The sequence below is a fragment of the Dromiciops gliroides genome, chromosome 5 (assembly GCF_019393635.1).
Source record: "Dromiciops gliroides isolate mDroGli1 chromosome 5, mDroGli1.pri, whole genome shotgun sequence".
NCBI lineage: Eukaryota > Metazoa > Chordata > Mammalia > Microbiotheria > Microbiotheriidae > Dromiciops > Dromiciops gliroides.
This window is the reverse complement of record NC_057865.1, coordinates 15,038,431-15,054,050: the sequence shown is the minus strand read 5'-3', so window position 1 is coordinate 15,054,050 and position 15,620 is coordinate 15,038,431. Positions and strand designations below refer to the sequence as shown.

General features: G+C 43.1%; 1 protein-coding gene across 1 annotated transcript; it reads right to left on the bottom strand.

Annotated features, from left to right (window-relative positions):
• Positions 1-244: 244 nt before the first annotated feature.
• NPY (neuropeptide Y) lies at positions 245-10,802 on the bottom strand. Its single transcript, XM_043968925.1, has 4 exons — positions 10,597-10,802; positions 8,502-8,689; positions 5,628-5,708; positions 245-457 (listed from the first exon to the last, which is right to left on the bottom strand). Exons 2-4 carry the CDS (start codon positions 8,687-8,689, stop codon positions 433-435), a joined length of 294 nt encoding a protein of 97 aa, XP_043824860.1. The 5' UTR covers positions 10,597-10,802; the 3' UTR covers positions 245-432.
• Between the last annotated feature and the right edge of the window lie 4,818 nt (positions 10,803-15,620).

The following is a 15,620-nucleotide window of genomic DNA, read 5'->3' as shown; positions in this document are numbered from 1 at the left end:
TGCGCCATCTAGCTGCCCCAACACTTAACATAGTTTCTGGCACATAGTAAGCACTTAACAAATACATTATCAAGTCTATGAAGTAATTTTATTCTTCATCTCATTTAACAGATTCCCAATTTTCTCTCCAGGAAAACCATTGGGAATTAATGTGTAGTTGCTACTATGATGAGGCTTTAATATCATTTAATAACTCACAACAATTCTTACTCTTCTAACAGGAAAAAAAATTCATTCGCTGTTACATTTTTGAATGCATGGCAATTTATTTAAATAAACATATATTCAAGACAATCATGGGAAATAAACTTGAGGGATGTGGGGAGGGTGGCTGCATGCACTGGCAAGGTGGGTAGACCATGGGAGACCAAGCTTTATAGCCTGGAATATGGGGGAAAGTAGGAAGAAACTGAAGAAGAGCCAGAATTCCCATCACCACATGGAAGGATCCTCAAACCTATAAAAGAAGAGAAGCAAAAGCTTGTAAAATGTTCAGAGGAAAGTTTCCCAACCTTCTGAGAGAGTAGCAACCGACAGAAATGGAGTCTTGTGCTGGCAGGTGGTCAAAGGGCAAGGGTAGGACTTTTCTGATAGGAAAGAAGGAAGGGAGGGAAAAAATAAGGAAGGAAAGGAGATAAGGAGGAAGGAAAGAAGGGGGAAACTCTTTCCAGGAGCGTTCATTACCAGTGGAATAAGTTTATGGCTCTCTGGGGCTCACAGATCATCCCAAAATTTAACAACGGATGTCACTAATATTTGGCAAATTGAGGGCATCTCAGTTTTCTTGCAAGTCATTTTATATTGGAATAACTAAATATTTATATTCTTAACAATCTCCTCCCCCCACCCTCTCTCTCACACACATACACACACACACACACACACACACACACACACACACACAATTCACAGACAACCTCTCAAGGTTGTCCAGACTCATCCCCTCATTCTTCCTCCATATTATTTCACAATTAGAAGATATGCTGCCAGTTAGGGTACAACTAACTTCAGTTCATTTAAAATAACAAACATCCAAACTGAAGAGTGTGAAACAAAGCCATGCATGACTCAGTTTGACTTTTTAGTCGCTGAACACTGGGTGGATTTTACCCTCTAGCACCTGCTAGAGCCAGCCAAATGTACACATTTGACCCTGATCCTGGAACAAATCCTTTGCTACTTTGCAAGAATTTGGGGATCATCCTCTGAATTATCAGTCTCCTGTTATCTCAGTCTGAATGGGTGAGTGAGTTCAGTTAATGGCAACAAGGTCAAGGTAAGGTGATTTCTTCTAGCATGCCAGTTTCACATAAACAAAAGTCATGTACTGAGACCTGAACTCTGGCCAAGGCTAATTGTTGGGTAATGGGTGAAAGAAGGTGGCTGGCTTAACTCAAACTCATCAAAGCCACTCACAGCAGTTCACATTTGGAAGAAATCCCAGCAATGGCAGAACTGACATGCAACTACAGAAAAAGAGGGGTTGCAGCGCCCTCTCCTGGTGAACTTAGTTCTTGATGTTGTGAAGCTCTTTAACAACTAACTTGGGCCAATGTGGTTGGGGAGAAATAGTGGGAAATTTAAGGTAGGAGAGGGAAGGCATCATCAATAAGTGAGAACAAATAGTCCGCTGGGAAGAGCACTGGGTGTCGAGTCTTCTCAAGGAGGCTGCTGTGTGACCGTAGAGCGCATCACCTCCTTGGTCTGCATGCCAAGTTCTTCATTATAAAATGGAGAGAGTGGAGTTGAAGATTTCTAAGTCCCTCTAGTCCTACTCTGAGAGCTATTCAGAAGGTAGAATAATTGATTCCTCTGTAGTAGTGACATTCTCACTATAACTGATTTTTTTATATCCCAGCAACAAGCACAGTGCTTTGTACATAGTAGCTGGTTAATAAATATGTATTTAATTGAATTTATTTGGATGAGGAAAACTAGGTGTTAATCACAATTTAAGTATAATTAATAACAATTATAATATTGTAGTACTAAGAAATTCTTTCTCAGAGTTTTTCCTTCGTCTCCCATATTCCTGGAAAATAAGCTGGAAGCTTCAGGCATGAGCAAACTCTGTTTCCCAAGTTGGCTCCATTTTCCAAGAAATAAACAAGGTTCTAAGCAAGAACATCTGATTAGGAATCAGAAGATCTAGGTTTGAATTCCACCTCTTCCATGTGCTATCTGTATGACTTTGGACAAGTCGCCTCTCTCTGGACCTCAGTTTCCTTATCTGTAAAAATGAAGGGGTTGGACCAGATGCCCTTTCAGGTCTCTTCCAGCTTTGTCCCTTATCATTCACAGACAATTCCAAAATTTTAGTTTGTCTACAACTGGAGTTGAATTTGTCAGAGATCAATCCTACAATGACTATTCATCCAGACATTATAAATTGTCCAACATGCAGGACTGACCTAGCCAAATCTAGAGTTTGCTCATTTCATCTTAAGGTGGTGGGCTCATTCTTTTTCTTTTTCTTTTTGGCCAGGCAATGAGGGTTAAGTGACTTGCCTAGGGTCACATAGCTAGTAAGTGTCAAGTGTCTGAGGCCAGATTTGAACTCAGGTCCTCCTGAATCCAGGGCGGGTGCTTTAACCACTGCATCACCTAGTTGCCCCCGTGGTGGGTTCATTCTAACCCCACCTCTTCTGGATTAAAGTATAGTGTAGTGGAAAAGGGAAGGATTTTTTAAAAATTTCCCACTCCCCTCTCTGGTACTGGTAATAATAACATAATTTAAGTTTTTAAGCCCTGGCATTGCATTTCAGTTCCCTAGTGGATGGATTCATATTGACTCTGTTTGCATGTATGTCATTCTTCATTTGGTATAGTAGAAAGATCATTGGCATCAGAAAGATCTGGGTTCAAGTCCTAATTCTCCCTTTTCCTGGCTATGTGACCTTGGTGAGGCTAATTAACCTCTGTAAGGTTTAGTTTCCTTATTTATAGATAGCGAAAACAATACTTCTCATACTATATAAATACTGGCTATTATTTCTCAATGTGCCCTTTGTGTCTGATTCTTAAGATTTCAATGAGAAAATTTAAAAAATATATACTATGGTGTGAAGTGCTAAGGGAACCTTCTAGGAGCTTATAATCTGGTATATTGTTTGATATAGCCCAAAATATATTCTCCATATAAACTATAGGACTCTTTAGTTGGATGGAGCCTTACAGTAACTCTATTTTACAGATGGGAAAACTGAGGCTTATGGAGTTGAAGTGACTTCCATGCTTTGCCCCAGGCCACAGGACTAGGGCTCAGGTCTGACCCCTGGTCCAGTGCTCAACCAAGGGTTCCATGCTGTATCTTTTAGAGATTAAAGTCCCAGTCACTATATTTTCCCATAAATCTTTACATTCTGACTTTAGGACCACAGGGAGACTCTTTATTATGTCCTTTAGAGGTTTGAGTCTGAAGTTCATGAGCAGAATGGAACAGAACTATGCCTGGGGGCAAATCTTTTGGTACCTGAGATTTTCAAAGGGTACCCAAAATGCAGAGAACTTCAAAGGATTATGGGAGAAAAGAAAGCAAGTCAACTTGCTGGGAAAAGGTAGTATTTAGTATGTTCTTTTCACAGAATCGCTGATTCTCAAAGCTAAGAGGGACTTCAGAGGTCACTTAGCCTACCCTGTTACTGAACAGATTGAATCCCTAACCAGTGGGCTTCCAGCTTTTGCTCGAAGACCCCTAGTGAGAGTGAGCTCATTACCTGCTGGGACAATCCATTCCACTCTGAGACAGTTCTAATTGTTAGAATATTTTATATCAAAACCTAAATCTATTTTCCTGGAACTTTTACCCATTTCTCCTGGTTCTGTCTTCTGGGGCCAAACAGAACAAACCACCCCTTTTCCACACAATGGCCCTGAAGATATGGGAAAATGGTTTCCTGTATATCCCAGAAAACTTTTACTTTAATGTCCCATTGTACTTTATCTTCCCCAAATGTAACAATAATAATGTGTTCATTCTGTACACCGTTGAATAATAATGATAATTATAAATTTGTTGAATAATAATGATAATTATAAATAAGACAAATTAATATGGCTTTCATTTCCATAACACTTATGTGCAAGACATTGAGCTAAGGACTTTATAATATTTTCATTTGAACGTCACGACAGCTCTGAAAGGTAGGCGCTATTATTGCCTCATTTTACAGATGAGAAATTTGAGGCCAACAGAGATTAAGTGACTTGCCCAAGGTCAGTCAGCTAGTAAGTGTCTGAGGGCTGGATTTGAGCTCAAGGCTTCCTGACTCTAGACCCAGCACTCTATACACTATGGTGCCACCTAGTTGCCTCTATTATTGGGTAAAAATACATAAAGATTTTAGCTACCTTTTAAACCTCAGGATAAAAGTATTAGGTTAATGGCAATTTACAGGACCTAGAGCCAAAAGTGACTTTAGAGCTTATCATATTTGCCCAGCTCATGTTAAAAGGGTTGAAGAATCCCCCAAAGTCAGACTGAGACTAAGCAACAAAACCAGTCTTCTATCCCAAGGCTTCTGACCTCAAATCTCTTACAAATATTTAGATTAGACTCTCCCGGAGACAAAGCACTACTTACTAATTAAAAGACTAGAAGTCAACCTTGTTTTTGGTGTTTTGGTTTTTTTTTTTTTACTAAAAATGATTTTCCCAAGCTAATATTTGATGGGGACAAATTTTCTTAAAAGTTTAAATATTTTCATAGTTTCCTGCTCATGCCCTCACTTAATTACTTTGTAATTTGCTCACTGGAGAATACAGAAAGTGTAAACCTCTCAACCCATTTCACAAGAAAGTCCAAAATAAAGGACCAGGTAGACAAACTTGGGGGCTTTGTTTCAGCCTGGAAGAAGGTTTGAAGGCTGCTACCTGGGGTCCTAGAAGCCATCTCTCTCTCTCTCTCTCTCTCTTTTTTTTGTGAGGCAATTGGGGTTAAGTGACTTACCCAGGGTCACACAGCTAGTAAGTGTGTAAAGTGTCTGAGGTCAAATTTGAACTCAGGTCCTCCTGAATCCAGGGTCGGTGCTCTATCCACTGCGCCACCTAACTGCCCCCAGAAGCCATCTCTTAAGACAGTTTAAGAATACAAAATTTGAACCCTTTCCCCTCAATATCCAGAGATCTCCCTAAGTCCAAGAAAATCCCCCTACTATCCTTTGCTCTGTGATCTTGGCTCATAGAGAGATAAGTGCACAAACATCAGGGAGCTGAGCTTGGCTGCCTGAAACTTCGTTGTTCTTGGGAATGACATCATGGGATTCTCTGGCCCTACTTTATGACTCTCATTCCCTATACAGACATGCATTCATCCCATCCCTCTAACATCACTTTCAACATGACACGAGTATTAGTGACAACCAGGTTCTAACCTATTTTAAAATCACAAATGAATTTCCATTGGTTTTTCTTTAGGGCATCTTTTCAAAGGAAACTGCCCCAAATCCTTTACAGATTATGCCAGAAAGAAAAGGGGGGTGTTCATCCAGGAGGTGGGGGGGGGAGAGAGGATCAGGAAAGATGGCATGAGATGTCTGTGAGAAACACCATGACTGTTTCACTAAGTTTAAGTCACATACAAAGAGCATTGATGTTAAAAAAAATTTTTTTTTAAACTTTTCTCATACCTGGATCGGGGAAGGTTTTCTGTGCTTTCTCTCAACAAGAGATCTGAGATCATGTTCTCTGGGCTGGATCGTTTTCCATATCTAAAAGAAGAAATATGTGAGTTTAAAATGTCCACCCAACATAAGGAAATATTTTTGAGGTTCTGTTATATTGGGGAACTCCAGACCTCAGTAACTCCTTAGACCATTACGGTCTCTGAATTTGTTCTTGCTGTTTAGACATGTCCAACTCTTTGTGACCCCATTTGGGGTTTTCTTGACAAAGATTTTAGTTTGTCATTTCCTTCTCCAGCTCATTTTACAGTTGAAGAAACTGAGGTAAACAGGGTGAAGAGATTTGTCCAGGGTCACACAGCCAGGAAGTGTCTGAGATCAGACTAACTCTAGGCCTAATATTCTATCCACTGCACCACCTAGCTGCCCCCTCTGACTTCATAAATAAATTCTAAGGAGTTGCCAAAGATACTGAAAGATTAAATAACTTGTATGGGGTCACAGACAGTGATAGAAGGAGCATTTGAACTCAGTTCTTCCTAACTAAGGCTAGCACCCTATCTATTAGGATGCCAGGCCAATGAAATTCATTTATTAGTTTATCAATATGTGGCTCATATTGATAATAGGATAATGCTATAGCAAAATATATTTAACACCAACCAGAATAATATTTCCCCCCAAAAATTGAGTTCTCTTATTGTAATATGAGTTCAATAAGCTTCAGGAGCAAACTAAGGTAATTTCCCGGAAAAGACTGCAGCTATTAACAAAATGCCTTTTGATTTGTCTGTGCTGTTTTATCTTCCTCATTGTTCCCTCCCCTGGAATATGAAATTACTAGCTTTCTGGGAAACCACTCCTTGTGTACAATATTTTTGCCTTATCTAGAGCTAGAACATCTGGCTTTGACTCCTTTCTCTATCACTTACCATCTGTGGGCCCTTGTATTAAGTGTGTACATCACTTAATTTTTCTGGACCTCAACTTCCGGACCATAAACTGGGAGGTTGGAGTAGAGCATCTCTGAGGTCCCTTCTATATCTTTGTAAATATTCTGCACATACTCATATATGTACTGCTACTTAGCTCAGAATATAAGCTCTGTGAAGGCAGGGCCTGTTTTATTTGTTTTCTCTTTCTATTCTCCAGTGTCTAACAAGATGGCTGCTCTTTAAGTGTGTCCTGAATGATTCTAGCTCAGATTTATAATCTTATATTAATTAAATTCTTCCAATTTAAAGAAATGCTAGGCACATTATTTCATTATGTTATTCTCCATTTCTAATACTAAATAAATTGGAATTGACTCAGAAACCTTGCTGAATCCTACTTTTATTGGAATACAAGGAGAACCTTACAAGGAAAAACAATTGAACTAGATTTAGCTTTGAATCAATTCCCAATTATTTCAATTATTGAAAAAAAAAAGGCAAGTTACCTTATCAAAAATAGTCTATAGAAGTAGCACCTCCTCTTCCAAGACAATATGGCATAATTAGTGCTGAAGTTCTGGGTTCAAGCCCTTCCTCTGATGTTCTAGGATACTTACTAGCTATGTGACTGGGGATAAGTCACTTGACCTCTAAGCTTCAGGCAACTTCCTAGGACTTTATACTCAGTTGAATTCCAAGTAAAATGGTCATAATACCTCAACTACCCAATGTCAGAGCCCCTAAGGCAGGCTCAGATTTCAAGTCGCTGCTACTTTCTGCTCTGAGTTTTAGAGTTATCTTCCATTGCTTTGTAAAATTGACCACACAAGATTTGTATTTAAAGTCGAGCCCGAAGAAATCAATTAATTGTGGTCACTCTTTTGACCCAGATGCTCCCTCCCCAGTTGGGAAAAGGTATTTAGGCCTTTCCCACTTTATCTTTCAAATGTCGAGATGACACTGAAACAAAATATTGGAATTATCACAGGACCTGGAACATTGCAGGCCATTGATCCATGTGGCTCAAAAGTGCAGCCCCAAGTGTGTGATGGATGAAGTTTGAGCTCCAAACGAAAGGATTGTGATCTGCTCTTTAAGAAGAGACCTGGATTTTAGCTCTAAGTTACTGCTTTCCAGGGCCAGGTCTCTTCTGAGAAATCAAAGAATCGAGTTGAGAAAACAGAAAAAAAAAAATATGATGTGCAGTGGAAAAGTGGAGTAAATTGGTAGTGAAGACATTTATTCAGATCCTGTTTTCCCCACTTACTACCTGTGTGCAAATCACTTCATCTTTCTAGGACTCAGTTTCTTCATCAAGCAAAACCCTTGACAGAATATAGCATAAGAACTAGACCTGTAATTTCATTAGGATAGGGAAGAACTCTGGGGTGATGAAATTCCTTCTGCTAGTATGGGGCTACTGTAACTCTGTTAACTATATGGTCTTACAGATTTGCATAATTATTACTATTGTAGTTAGCATTTATACAGTACTTAGGATTTGCAAAGTACTTTACACATAGTATCTCCTTTGATCTTCTCAAACCTCAGAGGTAGGTGCTGTTATTATCCTCATTTAATAGATGAGAAAACCGACTTAAGTGACTTGCCCGGGGTCATGCAGACAGTAGTTTCAAAGTCAGGTCTTGAATTCAGGCATATCATTGCTAGGACAATGCATGTACTTTTCTATAGAGGTCGTTCCTGGGAGCCTGGGACAAAGTGAGCCATTTTCTCCACATGCCTTTGGTCCCCTTCCTTTCTCCATCTTGGCCTTCCTAAGGACCAATGTCCTCCACAAGGAGTGATCCTGAAGCCCAGGGGGCTGAAGGGAAGGATGCAGAAAAGTCGGAGAAGGGCTTCCCCCTTTCTTGGCCCCCCTGCCCTAACTGCGGGTGTTTGTGTGGTGGCCACAGACGCCCCGACTTCTCACTGTGGCGCTTACCTCTGTCTGGTGATGAGATTAATGTAGTGCCGCAGAGCTGAGTAGTATCTGGCCAGGTCCTCTGGAGGCGAGTCCTGCCTGGGGCTGTCGGGCTTGGATGGGTAAGACTCGGCCAGGGTCTCCAGGCCGATGAGCAGAGACAGGGCACAGGTCAGCGCGTAGAGCCACAGCCTCCGGCCTCTCTCCATCTGGATGGCACAGGGGAAGGATGATGGATGGGTGGGGAGGGGGGGCTCGTGTGGTCAAACACAGCAGAGATTCCCCCCCCCCACCGCCTTTGTAGCCTCCCTCCTTGTCTTCCTTTAGTCCCAAAAGGCAACTCCCCCAACTCTCTCAGCACCCCACTCCAGCAGCCCCAGACCCACATTCCAACAGGACCCTGCAGGAGAACAATGAACATGAGCCTTAGCCCTCTCTTCTGCCCCAGGGTAATGGGAACTTTGGCAAAACTCTGAAGGGCAGGAAAGCCTTGAGTGATGAGGAAAGGGGTATTTAAGGAGTCTGGGGCTTCCTCTTTATTAAATAAGGTTGAGGTCTTGGAGCTAAACAGGACTTAGGAAGTCATCTAGGCCAACCCTTTTCATTGTACAAGCCAGAAAACAAAGGTCCTAAAAGATTGCCCCACCTCTCGCATGGGGGGGGGGAGCGTTATGTGAGTGCACTAAAGTTTGCGCACACAGGAAACCGTAGTTTGGCCCAAAGTAGGTAGGCAAGCAGCTAGATGGTTCAGAAGACAGAGGGCTGGACCTAGAATCAGGAAGACCTGAGTTCAAATCTGGCCTCAGACACTATCTCTGTGACCCTGGGCAAGTCACTTAACCTATTTGCTTTAATCCAGTGGAGAAGGAAAAGGCAAAGCACTCCTGTATCTTTGCCAAGAAAACCCCATGGATAGTATGGCCCACAAAGGGCATGAAGAGTCAGACATGACTGAACAAGGTAGGGAGGTCTTAGTGAGAAACCTCTACCAGTAACACAGGTCAGCACCTTCCCAGAACATTGAGCCTTGTTGAGTTCCGTGGGGATACTAGGAAGCTAATGTGACTTGCTCAGGGTCACCCAGCCAGAATGTGTCAAAGGTGACAGCAGAGCCAATATTTGAATCAGGGTCCTCTGCATCCAGATCGAACACTCTTTCCACTACCCTCGAAACTTTTTCTGCTGTGGCTACTTTGACTAGTTCAGCCAAGCTTTTGTTCCCAGTCAGCGTGTCCCCCTGGCCCTACTCCAAGCTTCTGCCGAGATGCATCTGCTCTAAGACCCACCGCTAGGTTTGCTAAGAGGAGCGAAAGAGGGAACTCTGAATCTGAGGGGGACAGCTGGCGGTGCTGGAAGCAAGCAGGCTCCAGATGCAGGGACAGAGTCCCGAGGCCCCTCACATGCGCACTTCGGCCTCTCTCTGCCCAGGAAGACCCTGGCTACAAGGACCTTGTTAAAACGAGGCGCTCCCCACTGCTCTCCTTGCCACCCTCTAATCTGTAATTTCTCCTCCACTGGAAAGGGGGAAAGGCAATAATGGGACACCCCCAACGCAAAAAACACTGCCCTCTTGACACTTTTCAGCCCCGAAAGCCTCTTAACATGCCTTGCACACAGTGGGCGCCTAAATTTGAAGGGGATGGGGGAACTCCGTACAGATGCCCTTTGCAGAGTAGTTCAAATTTCTCCCGCCCCACCAAGAGGCGGAAACAAAACTCCTAGGGTGAGCCCTGTACCTCAAGCAGGACCCTGAAATGGAAACTTGGGTGATGGAGGGGAACCCCCCCAACCCCACCCCACCCCCGCCTTGAAATCTCACTTGGACCTCTCTGTACGCATACGACTGGCTCTACAATAGGGGATTTCCAGAGGACAGAGGTGTCCGGGATGGAGTTGGGACGAGAGAGACTTGTGCTAGGTGAGGAAGAAGGAGGGGGACGCAAAGCAAAGAAGCTACTCGGAGGAGCAAGACTTGGAAGTCCAGAGAGAAAGAAGAAGCTCTGAGGAGTCAGCGCGTCAAAGTTCACCCGCTCTTCTCTGTGCTGCCCTATTCTCCAGGGGGCTTCGAGAGAGAGAGCCAGCCGCAGGGAAGCTGGGCTGGGGAGGGTAGACTTACGTTGGACGGTGGTCCTGTCTAGTGAGGAAGTGATGTTTGCGTGCTCCTCTTCTCTTGAGGGTTCGAGCCAGCCGGAGAATCAGGTCTCGGGTCTGGGTCGGAGCGGTGCCAAGCTGGGGCTTTTATGGCTCTCAGCTCCCCTCCAACACCTCCTCACTGGCTGCAGGAGGGGCCTTAGGGAATCACGTTCAGATGACTCCCACCCCAACCATTTAGTGTCTCCGCCCCTTTCCTGGGCTGCCAGAACGTTACCAGGACCTCCTTCCCTGACCCTCCTCCTCCTACTGGGTGGAGCTGGGAGATCGTGACTCCCTGGTGGTGTGTGCGGCCGCCTGTCGGGGGTCTGGAGTGGCATCCCCCAGGGACCTGTGAGAACGCCCCTCCACCCTCTAGCTAGCCGGCCTCTCTCTTCCCCAACCCCTCACACGCCTCCCTTGCGCCCTCTTTGGCGAGACCAAAATTTCCTCGACGCGCGGGAGCAAGCAGATCCCAGCCCTAGCCGGGTCACCCTTCCCGGCGGGGCACCTACTTGTCTGGTAGTGAGGGAGGATTGGGAACTGCGTATCTCTCGAAATCGCAGCCACAAGCCCGGCGGAGAGCGCTAGCCACGCCAGCTTCCACTCCCTCCAACTTTGTCCGAGGCGTTCTCTGCTTTCCACATTACCCCCACCCCCCACCCCCCGCCGGGGTCCGACAGAGTCGGCTGCCCGAAGTTCTACTGACCACTTTCACACCATTGCCCTGGATCTAGGACAAGCTTTTCCTTCACCCCCAGGTTTCCTCAGGCCTCCCCCAGTTCTCCCGGCCAAACGCTCCCCTGGTCCGTCCCATCCCGCCCTAACTCGGCCTTTCCTCCTGATGCGCTCCTGTAAGGAGGGAGAGCAGGAACGAGCAGACGTTGGCTGCAAGCCTTGTTGCCCCCTCCTAACAAGAGTCTGATCCCCGCCGCCTTCGCTCCTGCTCTACCGTACCGTGACAGAAGCCTCTGAGACCGTGGCGGTGACGGAGCGGCCCCCACTTGGGAACTTGGAGAGCTTGCAACTCAGGTGCACTTTGTGCTCTCTGGGAGCGAGCAAGTGAACGCTTTCTGTATCCGGAGCCCCAGAGACTTAGCCGTTCAGGCCCGTGATGCTTTACTCATTGGTTGCGTTGGACGCCCTGGAAGACTGGGGATTCCAAAAGCGACGGAGGAAAAAGAGCCGTAGCCCTTGAGTTCCACCGCTAGCCCGCTACAAAGCCAGGCATGGTCATTCAAGGCTAATCAGTCGGGAGAATCTTTTCAACAACGAGCTCAAAAGGCAATCTCTTTTTCACAACAGCAAAAGCCCGAGCGGAGTCAGGCTGCGCGCCTTCGTCGGCGCCGCACACCTGTTGGGGCTCTGGCGACCCTAGAAGAGTCAGGATTTGGGAAAGCAGGCTGAGCTCCTGTGCACACAACTACAATTCCCAGAGTTCTGTTTGCTCGAGGGCAATCTCGCCTACTGAAAAGGCAAAGTCTGTATGAACGCTTCCAATGTTCAGAGACCACAAGGTTTTTCCCAGAACGTGCCAGCATTTCCTTACTTTAAAGATGAGGGATGCCGAACTGGATGCGAGATCCTGGAGGTCAGGTTGTTTGTTTGTTCATCTCTAAAGTTCCAGAATCCATATTAGGTGTTTAATAAATGATAGTTGGATTGGACTGGATTGCGCCTTTAAAAAAAAAAAACTTTAATGACAATAACTGCTGCTACTGATATACCACTTTGAGGCTGGAAAAGCCCTTTACACAAATCATCGTTTCTTTTCACAAGCTTGTGAAGCTTTTATCCTAATTTCACAGATGAGCTAAATGAGTTTCAGAGAGGTTAAATAACTTCCTCAGGGTCACACAGCTACTAAGTCTCTGAGGCAGGATCCTAATCCTGGTTTTCTAGATTGCAGATACTTTCTCTCTCTCTCTCTCTCTCTCTCTCTCTCTCTCTCTCTCTCTCTCTCTCTCTCTCTCTCTCTCACACACACACACACACACACACACACACTATACCATATTCCGAAGTGGATAGAGCACTGGACTTGGAGTCAGGAAGACTTTGTGAGATCAAATCTGGCTTCAGATACTAGTTATGTGACCCTGGGCAAGTCACTTAACCTCCGTTTCCTTATCTATAAAATAAGCTGGAGAAGGAAATGTCAAACCACTCCAGCATCTCTGCCAAGAAAACCCTTGACTCGCAGAGTCAGATATGCCTGAACAACGCCATATTTTGATCCATACCTGTGACATATTTCATATAAAGTATACTGCCTTTCACAGAATGTTGTATTTGTGCAGGAAACAGACAAAAAGGTTCTCTTAGCTTCTCTGAAAGGAGTGACTCTAAGCAGTTAATAATTAGAGAATTAAATGCACTTTAGTGAATCCTGTCACCTCTATTTTCTTTTATTAAAGTGGGGGAGGAGAGAGATCAATTTCTTTAAGAGGTTTAAAAATTACAAAGAATACTAAAGAAAATGGGAGGTTCATAGACCTATAGAATTTGGAACAGGCATCGAGATCTACCTCTCACACTATTTGAAACATGAAGAAACAAGCCCAAAGGGATCATAGGATTCAAGTCAAAAAACTGTACATATCATGGGATCCATTTGATTGGGGAGGAAACTAAAATCCCAAAAGATTCGACTTGGCCTGGGTTTCATAGGTAGTATAGAAATGGAATTGGAAACCAAATGCTCTGATTAGAAATCCTGTCAAGCCTATTTGCAAGGAACTGGCTGCCATGTAGCTATTTGGAAACCTGATTTAATTTAGCTACTTTCATTTTAATTAATATTACCTATACCTAGGGTTCAGGATTCAGGATTTCATCCAGTTGTCAGGATTTGTCACTTCCAGGAGGAAAAAAAAAATTGATAGGTTTGTAATAGATGGTTTAGGGTCCTCTGTGAACACATTTAGAGGACCCAACATGCATGACTATATTACTGAAGCTCCAAGAAGCTCCAAGCCTTTGCAAATAAATAAACAAATGAACACATAAATGAATTTAATTAATAGATAAACATAAATAAGCCAACAGATAGATAGATGGATAGAAAAATAGATAAGCAAAGGAATGAATAAATAAATAGATGGATAAAGCTTAGTTTGGCCTAGTTAAAATCTTGTTCATTACTTTGGAAACAAACAAACAAATGAATACATAAATGGATAAATGAATAAATAATAGATAAATAAATAAAAATAAATTAAAAGCTTAGTTCAGCCTAGTTATAATCTCCTTGTTCATTGTTTTAATACTTAAATATTCGTGTATAAGCTTAAGGGAATCTAGGCTGGTACTTCTTCCTCATCTATTACAAAAAGCATGATTAACAGCCATAAACTTGAGACTGGCAACATCCTACAACATGGGAAATTTCCCAGTGGACTAGAAAAAACTAAGACAAAGAGAGAAAATTGGGATCCAGAAGGAAGAAATAGTGAATTAAGTTTGGGTAGGAGTAGAACATCAACAGCAAATATATACATATATATATATATATATATATACATATATATATATATACATGTATATATATATACACACACACACACACACAGTTGTGTGTAGAAGCCAGCACATAACCATATCAACAAAAATTATATTAAAAAGTTAAGATGAAGGATAGATATTACATAATGTTAATTGAAGAAAGAATACAGTGCTATGCCCACCTTACCTTTCTCTCCTCTACCTCAATCTATTTTGTCAGTTGTCTATAAAGCTATGACCATAGTGGGGTAATTCGGACTTTGGTCCATGGTCCTGAAATTTAGAGACTGTTGATGACACTTACTCAGCTGCTCTTAACACCTCATTAGCAAGAATAATTCACTAATATAAAAAGCTAAAGATAGCACTCTTCCTCCCTCACCATAGTTACCCCCCAAGTCAGCTCTTTCAAGGCTTTCCCCACGCCACAGTAGTAGTCTCTCTAGCAAGGACCTCATGATGTCCCCCCCAAGGTATCTCTCTCCTTCCTTATCTCCCAATATCCACATTGAGAAGACCTCCAGTCTTTCCTAAGTGTGCCTATATTTGATCAAAGGGAGTGCTTCTTTTATCTTCAATCAATTTACAACTGCTTGTTGTGTATGTTATAGTGAGGATTATTGGGGGAGGGGAGTGGAGGGGATGGTTTAGTTGAGTTTCCTGCCAACTGTCCAATGATGTATTTGTGCTTACTTTTGAAATAAGTTTACTATTTCATGGAATTCTAAAGATTCTCTCTGCTGAGAAAGAAAGATGTAGATTTTACAGATTTACTTTTGGAATCTTAGTGTACGGATAACTTTACTAGTTTCAAATTCCATTAATTTTAATCAAAGTGTCTTTGCTTTTTAAAGCCTTATCAGTGGTTGCTGGGAGATGAAGGCAGTGCATGAATGTTGCATTTGGAACTAGAATTTTCTTTTAAAATTGCTTTGAGCTGCTTTCCCCCCCAAAAATCTAGTTTTTTAATCTAGTTGGGACGTGGTGTATATGTATGTCTGGGTAAAGGGAACACTATGTACTAGAAATGAAAACAAAACAAAATGTTAATTCAAATTTGAGTTAAATCCAGTACATTGACATCACTGCTCTTATCAAATCTGCAAGGGGCTCTGCTTGGAAGAGGGATGGCCATGAACCATCTGAATGCACAAGGAAGAAAATGTTCTGTGGGTTTCTGCACTGGGACCAGAGATAAATGTCTCAGACAGCCTTTAATCCTGAGAGAAGGTTCACCTGCAAGAGTAGGGATTTTGCCCCTACTCTGACTCCCCATTACAAGGGCAGCAAAGTACAGTGAACAGAGAGTCTGAGACTGCCATGGATGTGCCAATCTGAGAGTCAGAAAGATGTTCTCTCCATCCAGGTCAACTCTCTGTCATTCAGACAGAGACATGAGACAAAAGTTATGAATTTCTTGGGAAACCAATCAATGCCTGTCATACTCAGGTCCATTAATGAAGGCCAAAAAAGATAACCAGCACTAAAATGGACTTTAAAGATAAT